This window comes from Protomyctophum bolini (assembly GCF_963924005.1).
Source record: "Protomyctophum bolini genome assembly, chromosome: 13".
Classification (NCBI taxonomy): Eukaryota; Metazoa; Chordata; class Actinopteri; order Myctophiformes; family Myctophidae; genus Protomyctophum; species Protomyctophum bolini.
In genome coordinates, this window is record NC_137874.1 from 25,290,004 (window position 1) to 25,302,985 (window position 12,982).

General features: G+C 42.0%; 1 protein-coding gene across 1 annotated transcript; it reads left to right on the plus strand.

Moving 5' to 3' along the window:
• The first annotated feature begins 329 nt into the window (after nt 1–329).
• Nucleotides 330–12,441, plus strand: wnt11 (wingless-type MMTV integration site family, member 11). Its single transcript, XM_080779656.1, has 6 exons — nt 330–561; nt 2,159–2,349; nt 4,548–4,792; nt 7,394–7,671; nt 8,292–8,584; nt 11,346–12,441. Exons 2-6 carry the CDS (start codon nt 2,243–2,245, stop codon nt 11,518–11,520), a joined length of 1,098 nt encoding a protein of 365 aa, XP_080635782.1. The 5' UTR covers nt 330–561; nt 2,159–2,242; the 3' UTR covers nt 11,521–12,441.
• Nucleotides 12,442–12,982: the final 541 nt, after the last annotated feature.

Genomic DNA, 12,982 nt, shown 5'->3' on the forward strand with positions numbered 1-12,982 from the left:
TTTAAAATTGAAAACAATACTTTATTGTGTGTGTTGGCAAAGCCCGCTATTTTTCAAGGCGGATTTGGGGAAACATGGCAAAGTAGTCAATGGCAAAGTGATAGATGAAGAAAATAATGTGTGCGGGTGGATTAATCTTTTATTTTTTTATTATTTTGTTTCCTCGATACAAATGAAACAACAATGTTTAGTATTTGGAGTTCCTTCTTTTAAGTCCCCCCTCCAGCTGCTTTCTTATGCTAATCAACGGTGACATCAGCAGTGAGATCAAAGCGGTGCAGGAGTACTTATGAGAGTGGAGGCTGCTGCACTGCCCTGTCCGACACACATTCCACACACCACCACACTGCACTGCACGCACGAGGAGCACATCACTCTACTGAATGATGCTTACCCATCTGGAGCTATTCTATCGCCTCGTTGTGGATTTACTACTCGTGTACCTGGCCGATCCCACTACTAGATGAAAAGGATATTTCTTTCGCCTTATATTGAGATTTTGGTTTTTGGTTTGTTTTGGAGGGTTCGCAACAACTTCGAAACGTGATCAATTCAGTAAAGGTGAGTCAGTGAACGAATGCGTTTTAAAGAAAGTTGAAGCTGTTACAAGCATATATTAGTTGTAGTAGTGTGTGTAGGATATAGCCTACTTTTAGGTTGTATTATGTATGTTATTGTTTAGTAAAAAATAAGAAAAGAAGCAATTTTAAAATTGCGTGAATTTAGCCTACATGTCGCGCTGTGATCGACTAAAACAGACAGGGGACACATCTTCAGTAGAAATTGTAAATTGATTTCTATCTAGCCTTAATTACCCATCGCAAATGTTGTGACTATATTTGGTTCATTTAGGTTCAGTCTCACACTTAATTTCATGTAAAGTAGCCTAAATCAACATCGGTAGCAGGCGCAGTCTTGTTTATGGAGTCATTAAGGTCACACTGTTAATAGTGCAATAAAAGCTATAAATATTGCAGAGTGACCCTTTTAGGAGGGTTGGCGGGTTTAGCTTAGGCTACTCATTTCTCAAAATTAGGCAACATTTGATTACAGCTAATCAATGAGCAGTATAGTAGCAGGCATTATCATTAATAGTGATAATGACTATGATCATTACTAATGTGATGCTCTGTCAATCATGAAGTCCAGCCCAGCGTATCTAATGGTTTGTGTGAAATCTATCGGACAGTCAGTGACCTGGCCCAGTGTCCAGTGACCTGTATTAAAGTCTGTCCTCCTGTGGCTAATTGGTCTACAATTAAACAAACATAAATAAGGATGCAATCAGCCAGCATGGGCGTTGTGCGCACACATTTGAAGCACGCTTTAAACTAAAGAGATAGCCTACCTTATCGGCATAGGGACAACAAAAAGCACCATCAGATAATGCGCTTCAGATGCACTGCTGCGTCCACTGGAGGGAGATGTGATGGTTTGTATCCTCTATAATGGCTGTAGGCCTAGCTTGCTATCTCAAATGCTTAGGGCTTCGCCTTCGCCAACTGAAGTAGAGTTGACACTGTTAAAATGCACTTAAGCCGCTTTAATCAACTTGTTCAAAGTTTCCCCCAAATAGCTACATTTGTACATTTTACAGGTTTATTGGGGGGAGAAATGTGTGTGTCTCATGAAAAAGTTTAGAAAATAGCTGGTTGGTTGAGCTTGTCCCATCATGATCTCTGTATTTTTAGTGTACGCTAGAGTAGCCTACTTATGTTTGGCTGTGACCTAGTGTCTATTTAGAGCACCTGTGTATCTAAATAATTGTGTAAAAAAAAAAGAGGTAAAAAACAAAAATGCTTAGTCCCAGAAACGTTTGCTGTTGAAAATAAGCACATCTCTAGTGTTTCTGTCTGTTTTGATAACGTGACTGACTATATACTGTAGATACAAGTAGGCTACTGTTCTTGTATTTTGTATAAATGCTTAAAATACCCTTTCTATCTTCACCATGTTATCTCAGATAAACTTTTACTCTTGGTCTCATGATCCACAATCTAGTCTAGTGGTTACTGAACCCCATGCATCATCATGTGTCAAGGAGTCCTCCCATCTAATTTGAAAATATTAAATGGCAAAATCTATGATTACGTTATTTATGGCTTATTTACTTTGGAGTGTTGCCTTAATGTGAATGTTTCGACTTCTTTCATGACAGGGTGAAGACGTGGACATGACAACTGACCTTTGAGTGGATTCTCTGAGCCAAGAAGTTAAACAGCCTCCTATAGTTCTGTCCTTTATGAATCGGAACCACAGCCTAATCATGAGGAGTACTTCGTATATTTTGCCTGTTGGTCTGCTCACGATTCTGCTGCTGTCTCAGGTCTGTTCGGGAATAAAATGGCTGTAAGTATTCTATTCTTATTCTATTTTTTAAGACATAAAAAGACACATAGGCCTATTCACTATTTGTGAATTAAGTGTCTTTTACTTTTCAGCATGGTATAAATTATCTGTATTAGTTGTTAGGCTCCGCAGAGCAGACAGATAGAGACCCCACATTCGAGATGTCTTACCGTATTTGTGGCCTTGAAATGTCAGTGTATAGATGGGAGCAGAAGAAATGGACTCCAATGTCACAATACAGGAATTGGGAAATGGCGGCCTTTGTATTCCATCTACTGTAGTGTCTACATGGCCGGGGTTCAGCCCTTTGTATTCCATCTACTGTCTACATGGCCGGGGTTCAGCAAGTGAAACCATGTTTTTTGTATGCTGATTCTATGAAAGGTGTGTTCAGTTGTAATCTCTCATTGAATTGAATTTACTATGGCAATGAGAGGATTTGAAAAGCAAATAATTAGGAAAGAAACGGCAAGGCATCCTGCTGGTGTGGGCCGTGCGTCACTCCACCGTTTAATTTTTTGCAAGCAACATAAAAGTAATTATTATGAGAATTGGAGAAGTGATTCATTTTACAGCAGATCAGAGAGATACAGAGTTTCTTTGTAGGGTACAAGCATTTCAAATTCTTCAGGAACTGAATGTACGTTAGGACAGTCACAATCACAACTCATCAGCGAGACCTTTTTGTGCACTACACAGGGGTACCCTTTATGTTCATTTAAAAAATGGACCTTCACGTGTCAATTTGGGTCCAGAGTAGTTAACACTGAGGATTTGATTGTGTACCAAGGGTTATTGGCCTAACATTCACACAGATGTGCTCATGAGAAAAGGGATGGCATGTGCTAAATCCAAGTGAGGACTCTCACAGCCTTGATAATGCATGGCTCTACCAATGCAAAACAGATGCAGCTGTAAACACCTGTGAGTGCTGGGTTACCACAAGCACAGGGGAGTCACAGCTTATCATAGGGCACAATGAGTGGCGGCCCCTCAACCTTAATGTGAAACAGGCCAAGGTGCAGGACGAGACGCTGCATTCTCACGAACTCGCTGTAGAGTGCAAGATGCAGAAAGCCGAGATCAGAGCTGACCTTCTCCTCCTGTGGTTCTTCTATTAAGTTAATCCTCAATAGGTTTAAATTGTTGTAATGAAATCTGGCCACTCTTTCTTTAATCATCTGTAAACAGGTGGTTCATGTCAAACTAAGGCCACAGAGAGCTAACCCTTTCAATGGCAGTGGATGCGGAACATAACATGCAATGAACCTACACACAGGATGCAGATCCTTACTTAAGATCTGGGTTAGATCTGTAGTGTTTTGTTTTGCAATGAAAGATTGTCTGGCATATCCCACGACCTCTGTGTTGAAACAAAAGTGAAAACTTTCTTTCTTTCTTTCTTTCTTTCTTTCTTCTATGATTTTTGTTTTCTCATTTTATGCTTTATTCTATAAAGGAGAGTGTAGAGAGAGGAAAAGTAGGGCACAGAGAGGAGAAACATGTGAGAGACCGGACAGGAGTTTCTCCAGGAAATTGTGATAAATTATGAAATTATGATAAATTGGTTCCCTTCTGCCAAAGCAAGTCAGAAATTTCCCCTGCTTCCTGCAATTTGGTATGATTTTTTCAATTTAATCTGATCATCTCAGATGTTGGAAATCTGCATTACTAAAAAACAGGAATGTACATAGAAATCTCAATGGAACTCAAAACATTCCACTTATTGTTGACTATTTTTATGTTCTCGAATTTGATTTCATAACGCATCGTATTCATTTTAACCACTTAAACTTTAATGTTTCTCCTCTCTGTGCCCTAATTTTCCTGTCTCTACAGTCTACACTCTCCAAACCACTTAAAATGTTATAAATTGAATACGATGCGTTATGGGTTTAAGTCTTAAACCCTACTGTATATGTATAATCTGTTGTATGTCAAATAGTGAAAACACATCACAAGACATTAATGTCTGCATCACAATGCGTCCCATTGCGCCACGCTGTGAGCTTGCAGGTCAGCTATCTTCACCAAAATGTTCATCTATCTTTTTGCAAATGTCATGACATGCGAATCGGTACGCCAGAGGTTCAAATATTTAAGACGGACGGAAGACAGTCCATGTTAATACATACAGTATTATACATTCTGTGCTGCGTGTGTGACTGAACTCGCCATCTCTGTGTTTCCCATTGCAGAGCGCTATCACACACCCCCACGTCGTTATACATCAACCAGACTCAGCACTGTAAACAGCTGCCAGGCCTGGTGTCCTCCCAAGCCCAGCTGTGCCGCAGCAACCTGGAGCTCATGCAGACCATCATTCAAGCTGCCCGTGAGGTCAAGAAAACCTGCCAGAAGACCTTCGCTGACATGCGCTGGAACTGTTCCTCCATCGAAATACCCGTCGAGTCACCAAAGTATCGCCCCGACCTGGACAGAGGTACATGCTGGCCCATAAACAGAAGGAGTTGATTGTTATAACCACTTAACTACAATGTTTTTATACATTATTTTGAAAGTAGCCACTCTAGAAGCTCACAACATATCGCAGTGCGATGATGAGCTTGTACATAATCTATTTTCAGAAAATGTTCGAGGCTGCTCTATATACTATAATTTCCATCCCAAAATTGGGACACCAGGTTAAGTGGTTAAATTAATTGTGACGTGATCGCCTTAATGGATTCAAATCTCAGTAGGAAGTAGGAACACTGATGTTTCCAAAGAGCATCGGAAATTCTGAATGGTTTATTAGATTTATTCACAAGGGTGGAATATTTACGGCAATGGTTTGTGGATTCCTTGATGTTCGAAAACGTTGCGTGTATATCCCAGGCCAAGGTCATCAATCCTCTTTATGAACTGCATCTTTTTCACTTAGGATTCTCTGGAATGATGCTCATAAACATGACAGTGGCTGGGCTCACACGCCACAATTCGTGTGAGTTTTATATTGAGAATACGGAAATGATGTAGACATAATGAAAGGCGAGTTATACATGAGAATTATTTGTTATTTCAAGTTGTCATTTCGTAAAGAAAATCCTGTTTATCTTCAATATTTTATGTTGCTAAATAAATTAATTGTACATAATAACCTACATCATACATTTCTAAATAGCCCACAGAAGCTAGTAATAAAACAGTTATTCGGAAATACTCCCTTTTTAACCCACAAACACATTAAAACTGGGAAAGCATTATGTGTAAAAAAAAAAGAAAGAAAAAAAGGCATTTAAGCATTTTAGATGTTTGTGTTGCCTATTCAAAAATAGCAGATGTACAAGCTCACAGCACATCACTTTGTACCGTGCTACGAGTATTTCTGAAAAATCTTGAAAGTGTGAGAATTACTGATTTAGAAGACATTTGTAGAATCGTTCTCAGGTCTTAATGGTTTAATAATTGTCTATCCTCGGTACCCAGGCTTTTATTTTAGTTGTCATTCGGCTCAAAAATTGAAAGCCTGGGGAAACTCGTTGGAAAATCTGGCATAGGAAGTGGGAGCCAACTTGTATTTCGCTAACCAATAACAGTGCAGAGGGGCGTTGCTCCAAATTTAGTGACGTCAGTGTTCTCCCATAGACATAAAAAGGTATGCCTCTTCCGACTCTGTGGCGCGTGTCTCCATTGAAGGCACAATTTTCCCGAGATTCCTTGTGAAGCATGAGCGGAAGCTTGTCAAGCTTCCGTGTGTGTCACAGAAGTCCCGGAAAAGTCACGCTGTGATTGGCCAGTAGTCACTTGAGTGGCAACGAGAGACATGGAGGAGCCGCATGAGTGACGTCACTTGGGCAGCGACGCAGCGTGCCTTCAGCAAATGCCGTTCCGCTTGACTTCCTGCCTTCAATGGAGACACGTCGCTCCAATGAACTGCAGTGGCCAATGAGGCATCTATTTTTATTTTATACAGCTTTAGTCCCCACAACATGTCCGCAACACAAACATTAAATGCCATTGACAATGAAGGGAAAATGTACGTCATCTTGTCCCCACATGTCTCATATTTGCCATCGACAACGAAAGGAGAAATTAGGTCAAATGTCCGCCAAATATGACGTAGATTTGTGGCAACAGGCAACAGGCATTCTGATTGGCCAGTATGAGATAATGCATGATGATGTACAATGATAAGAGTGCCCCTCACTTCACACGGGTGTGATTTATTTAATATCTATGTGTTCTCCGGTGTTTTCTACCGGATAGTGGAGAGGAGCGGGGGCGGGCGCTCAGATCGGTGAACCAATAGGAATCAAGGATCAACCGCCTGTTTTTGACCAGCACCCGCCCCTCTAGAGAGTACAGACCAGAAATCATACTGGCTGGGCCAGGCTAATAATTATCTCATTATTGATACATTTCCTACTATTATCTATGGACAGCATGGGTGTGTGTTTTCTACTCTTTGAGTATGATGTAACACCACTTAGAGTAGGCCAGAGAAAAGGGTGTAGGTGAGGGCTTGCTCCCCGGAAAAGAACACAGATTCCTTTTGCCAAGTGAACATCCTTTGAGGCTCTTGGAGACGGGAGGCGGTGCTTCTTTATCCAGGGTTGGCTTTGATCTACAGTCCGTCCTTGGTTATGCATGATTGTTATCTTATCTCCATTTGCTCTCTAGCCCCAAACACATGTGCTCTTCGTGTACGCACATCATCACCAATTACATCAGTGCTGCTCGGTCCATTGTTATAGCGCGAGTAGCGACATACCCTTGATATATTTGATAATTACATTTAGTATTTCAAAAGAACACGGGAAGTTCACTCTAATCAGTACTTTACTTTTCCTTTTTAGCGAAACAGTAAGAAACCTGAGAGTAGATCGAAGGAGGGAGGTACACAGGATAGAAAGCTCTAATGGAATTCAGTTCCAGGCCCAGCAGTTGCACATGTGTTTTCAAGGACAGGAGTCTTATCCGCTGTGCACATCTCTCTGGATGTAGATAATGATACTGACATTTTCAACTCTCAAGAGACTTGATTGTACCACATATTTAGTAGATATACCTAATACTGATCCATGTCTTTCCTATCTGACAGGAACGAGGGAATCGGCGTTTGTCTATGCCCTGTCTGCAGCGGCCATCAGTCACACAATAGCGCGGGCGTGCACATCAGGGGACTTGCGGCTATGCTCATGTGGTCCTATCCCCGGAGAGATCCCAGAACCTGGCTACCGCTGGGGCGGCTGTGCAGACAACCTGCACTATGGTCTAGTCATGGGCTCCAAGTTCAGTGACGCCCCCATGAAAATGAAGAAGGCAGGGTCCCATGCCAACAAACTGATGCACCTGCACAACAGCGAAGTCGGGAGACAGGTAAGCTCAGGGTTAAATATGACTATGCACTCATCACGCGCGCACGCACACACACACACACACACACACACACACACACACACACACACACACACACACACACACACACACACACACACACACACACACACACACACACACACATACACATACACACAGTTGCAATCTCCCAGTCTATTCTGTTATAGAAATATCTTCTCAATTAAATGTAATAGTGTTGCTGCCGGGCAGAAACCTCAAGTGTTTTTTAGTTAATGAATGCCCTACTTCATTATACTACAGTGTCACACTAAAGTGGCAAATATAGAAAACTCATCGTGAGCTTTTAGATTGGCTATATTTGCTATTTAAAAAAAAGAAAAGTCTGGTTCTATAAATATTTAATGAAAAGTATAACAAGAGCTTGTGACAAAAAATTACAGTGAGTGGATCCATTCAGGTTATTTGCTGAAAAGTAGAGCTGTTGGACTTACAAGGTTTACAACTGACGGCGACCATATGCATTTGTGTAATTATTTATTAATTGTATTTATATGTAGTTTGTTCATATGAAATCTAGAAAGCATCCAGAATTTGACCTCTGTGTCCTCCCCCCCCCCCCCCCCCCTCCTGCCCTCCAGGCCCTCAGAGATGCATTGGTAATGAAGTGTAAATGCCACGGTGTGTCAGGTTCCTGCTCAATAAGGACCTGCTGGAGAGGCCTGCAAGACCTGAGAGACATTGCTATGGACCTGAAGACCAAGTATCTGTCTGCCACTAAGGTGGTTCACCGGCCCATGGGCACACGCAAGCAGCTGGTGCCCAAAGACATCGACATTCGACCAGTGAGAGAGAATGAGCTGGTATACCTGCAGAGCTCCCCGGACTTCTGTACTAAGAATGACAAGCTTGGCTCTGTCGGCACCCAGGACAGGTAATGGTCATCCCCCTCACTCTGTGTGTGTGTGTGTGTGTGTGTGTGTGTGTGTGTGTGTGTGTGTGCGCGTGTGCACACGCTGAAAGCTTCAAGTTGTGGTTAAGGTGTAGTGAGTTTGTCATTTCCTGTTTGGACTCGTTATCAGAACCTAAGTGACAGATCCGGCCAAGCAACAAACAGGAAGTGACCAATTTTGTTTTTTGCCGGCTCGTCCAGGATGTTGACTTTAGTGAAGTGTTGACCTCCTTGATGGCACCGTTCCATTTGGACGTTGGCTGATAGTGATAACCACTGGTGATCCCTGAGATTGGCCTGTCTGTGACTGTGACATGTCTAAGCACGTGTGTCTGACTGAGCCCCTTGTATGCTGCTATCAGAACAGAACCAATGACTAATGTCCTTATTCTTAGGCCTGAGTGCACTCAGCTGATATCAATTTGAGAGCGCCACACAAAAGGGGGGAAATAGGTAATGGTCTCTCTAAGATAAAGAGAGACTCACTCCATTCATGCCCAATGTTTTATTTGAGTCTGTGTTGATGGTGGTGTGTGTGTGTGTGTGTGTGTGTGTGTGTGTGTGTGTGTGTGTGTGTGTGTGTGTGTGTGTGTGTGTGTGTGTGTGTACTGTGAGAACTTGGGCAGTGAGGGGCCTCATTGTCTGAAAGCCAGACACATGCACACACACTTATAGACACACCCACCCACAGTTGAGTTCTGGTCAACCCGTATGCTATATAAACGTGTGACAGTGCATTGTATTTTCCAAATTATGATAAATATACTCAGCTGTAGGCATTTATAGTGTGGGATAGCTCATATGTCTGTATAATTTATTTTGGGTTGTAGCACAATTTCAAGAGTGACCTATGTGCGGCTGTTGAAGTTCCCCTACAATTGTTAAAACATCACATCTGATGTAATTACACCAACATAAACCATAATTATAAACATCTATCATCTGGGCGCGTGCCTGTGGGTCTGGAAGTTCCGGGGACCCCCACACAGAGTTTCAACACTCACTTCACACGGGTGTGATTTTTATTTATACAATAACCTAAGAAGAAATACTTATCCATATCAGTGTGCCTTTATTTGTCAGAACCGTTAATGAGACTGGAGTCATCCAGTGGTATGTAAATGCCAAACATCATGTCTCAGTCATATCATGTCCATCAGTCCCTGTCCACACAATGTTTTTGGCTGGGGACCCCCGGAAATGCTTTGGCCATTCCTCGCGACCCCCTCCCCGCCCCCCTCCCCACCACCAATACAAACTGACTGCAAAAATAACCTTAATAATAGAGAAAACATGTCATAAATGAATACTGAAACCAGATATAATCATATCGTACTATGTAAACTCTTAATTTTCATTTTCCAGCAATGCAGTTGCATTTCATTTTTTTTATAATTTGGGGACCCCCCCCAAAATAATTTGGCGACCATCCGAGGGGTCGTGCGGGTTGAGAACCCCTGCTGTAGATAACCTGAAGATATGCTTCACATCAAGTACACTCACTGTGCCCCATGCATCCCTTGTCCCCCACCTGATAGTATTGCAGTCACATACGTCCTGCTACATATTTAGCACTTTACGCCAAGTCACGAGGCACCCAATCGGTGGCCGTCGTCGAGGGAACGTGTGATGCCGATACATGCTTCTGGTTGTCTGTATGTTTCCATGAGCATCACCCAGGGGAATCTGGAGGATGTTCCAACCACCCACCATCCCACTTGATCACAAGGTCACAGTGTCTTCTGCTATCCCACACTTGTCTCGCGGCTTCTCCTGTATGAGGTCTGTGCAATCTTGTAATATGTTCTCAGACCCCTCGCTCAGTGGTGGCCACTTCAGGACGGTGTAATCTGGCTTTACCCTTGAAGTGACTTCTAATCTTGCTACTCGTCAGCATTGATAGCCATGTGACCCATTGATGAGAAACGAGAGCGCTGTGTCCCAGTCCATGTACACTTATGCTGTACTACTTGTAGCGATACTCCTATTGTTTCGCAAATCCAAGCACAAATTGTACACCGAAGGTAATGGATGATGTGTGATTACTATAGAATAAGTGTCAGTGGAGTCACCAATCTAGCTGTTAAGATTTTAGGCAGACAAAAACATATTATTTATTTCTTTAATGGCCTGGTCACAAAGGACGTGCCAATGTAATTAGCCTGTCCTACGTTCTCAGTGACCCACACTCCGCTCTCAGGCAACCATTCCTCCAATGTCTCTCTCACCACACTGGTCATTAACACTCTGGCCATTATAAAACAATACAATTATGTGTAGAGGGCAGGCTAAATGGAGGGAGGGTCCCCCTGTGTATTCAATGTGATTTATGGTGGGGCTATTGTCTGCTCCCTCAAGATGCCCCGGGCTTCTGAAATGAAAGGCCCCGAAGCATCCGTTGCTCAAGTATTTAGGTAAATGAATGTGCAAAAGTACAAAAGCACATTGGTCAAACTCTGTTTGGGGACCATTGTGCGCTCCTTGTGGTCTGTGAGATTGTACACGCCGCTGGACAAAATGATTCACAGAAGAAGTTGTAAACTTAATTGTCCTCGGCAGGAAACCAAATTGTGTTTGTCACAGGAATTTTCAGAGTCATTTCAGGGCTTTCAGAGCCATTCACATCATCACATATAGAGACAAATATTTAACCTTTTTTTCTCAGCAGGACAGGACAGATAAAAAAAAAATATATAAGCTTATTTTCTGACTTTTTTTCTCTTTGTCTATCTTTATCATTCAGGCAGTGCAACAAAACCTCAGTGGGCAGTGACAGCTGTGACTTGATGTGCTGTGGTCGTGGCTACAACCCCTACTCAGAGAAACTGGTAGAGCGCTGCCACTGCAAGTACCACTGGTGCTGCTATGTGACCTGTAAGAAGTGTGAGAGAATGGTGGAGAGATATGTCTGCAAATGAATCCCTACCACCGACAACAGCACAACCAGCAGTCCTATACCTTAATACCCAGCCCAGTGTCTATCGGGCTACAGATAACCAAAGCACTACGATAACAACAAGGCTTACTTTTGTCTTAAGCTTTAGTATGTATATTTCTCAAAAAAAGAAAGTCTATTTTTTTTTTACGAATCTCCCGAACTGCCATTTCTTTTTTTTCCTTTCACGAACGTGAACGTGGGGTGTTGTGATAATGCCTGTTGGTTTACGTGAAGACCACCGTCCTAATGTGTGTTTATTTTCTCTTGTTAATAAGCACACAATTGCCCTACTTGGATACTGAAAGTCTATTTTATTATATCTTTATTAAGAGAAATACTATTGGATTTTATTCTGGTGGAGGAGGGTCTCTCCCCTCAGGGGTGTTGTATCTCCAAGCCAACTATACCCAGATGGGTGTTTGGCTTCAGAACCATTCCATGGAAATGAAAAGGGTTCTGTAAGGATCCATGAAACTCGAACGGTACGTTTTCTTTTCAATGTACTTTGGTACGTTTTTCCCCCATGGAATGACGGACTGTCACGGACAGACAGAAAAAGGAACAACACAAAGGGAACTTCAAGTACTTTTCAGTTGTGGAACATTTTCGTGTTTGGTGTTTTTGACTCTGATCATGGGTCCTATCGGTCATGTCTGTGCATCTGAGGAGCGCAACAACAGGATAAAGAACTTGCCATTTGTGAAAAAGTGCATTATCTCCACAATGTCTGAAACGCAGGCAGTTCAAATTATTTTATTTGGAAAGCTTATGAACTGAACTCATGGATTCTCCTACAATGCTATTTTGTAAACCACGTTTGTGTGGCTGTAAATACTGTCTTTTTGTATACTGAAATAAAGAAAGAAATATTTATAAACTAATTAAATAATCTTTACCAAGATCTTTACATGAAAATTGCATTTGTATTCCTTTACTCTGACCACATCTCTTCTCTCTCTCTCTCTCTCTCTCTCTCTCTCTGTGTGTGTGTGTGTGTGTGTGTGTGTGTGTTTGTGTGTGTGTGTGTGTGTGTGTGTGTGTGTACTTGCAGTAACCGGCTGGGCCACATAACCTCGGAGGCAAATTATTTTTGGATTAAGCTACTTTTAAAAAGGGGGGCAAAAAGAATGGGGTTATTAATTACCATATATGTTCAAGTGTTAGAAAATAACAATTCAACACAGTTTATAGCGCATTTCGATTGTAAATCAAATCAGCACATTCCATTATGAGTTTCAGAGTTCAACCTGAAAGCCCTTTTGGGATCGGCCTCTGTATTACCCAACCCTGGGAAAGTGTTTGTTTGGTCATTCCACATCCTCACAAAGGCCATTGTAAAGGGCTTTTCATCCCTTCTATCATGGCTCTAACAAACACTCATCTTAGGAACCAAACCTCCAATGGCTTTACAAAAAAAAAAGAAAAGAACAAAATCAATTTTA

Bases quoted from the DNA above. Each gene is read 5' to 3' on its own strand.
- wnt11 (XM_080779656.1), top strand. From the start codon at position 2,243: ATGAATCGGAACCACAGCCTAATCATGAGGAGTACTTCGTATATTTTG. The intron at 2,350-4,547 runs GTAAGTATTCTA...TTCCCATTGCAG, and splicing joins TGTTCGGGAATAAAATGGCT to AGCGCTATCACACACCCCCA. The intron at 7,672-8,291 runs GTAAGCTCAGGG...CCTGCCCTCCAG, and splicing joins ACAGCGAAGTCGGGAGACAG to GCCCTCAGAGATGCATTGGT.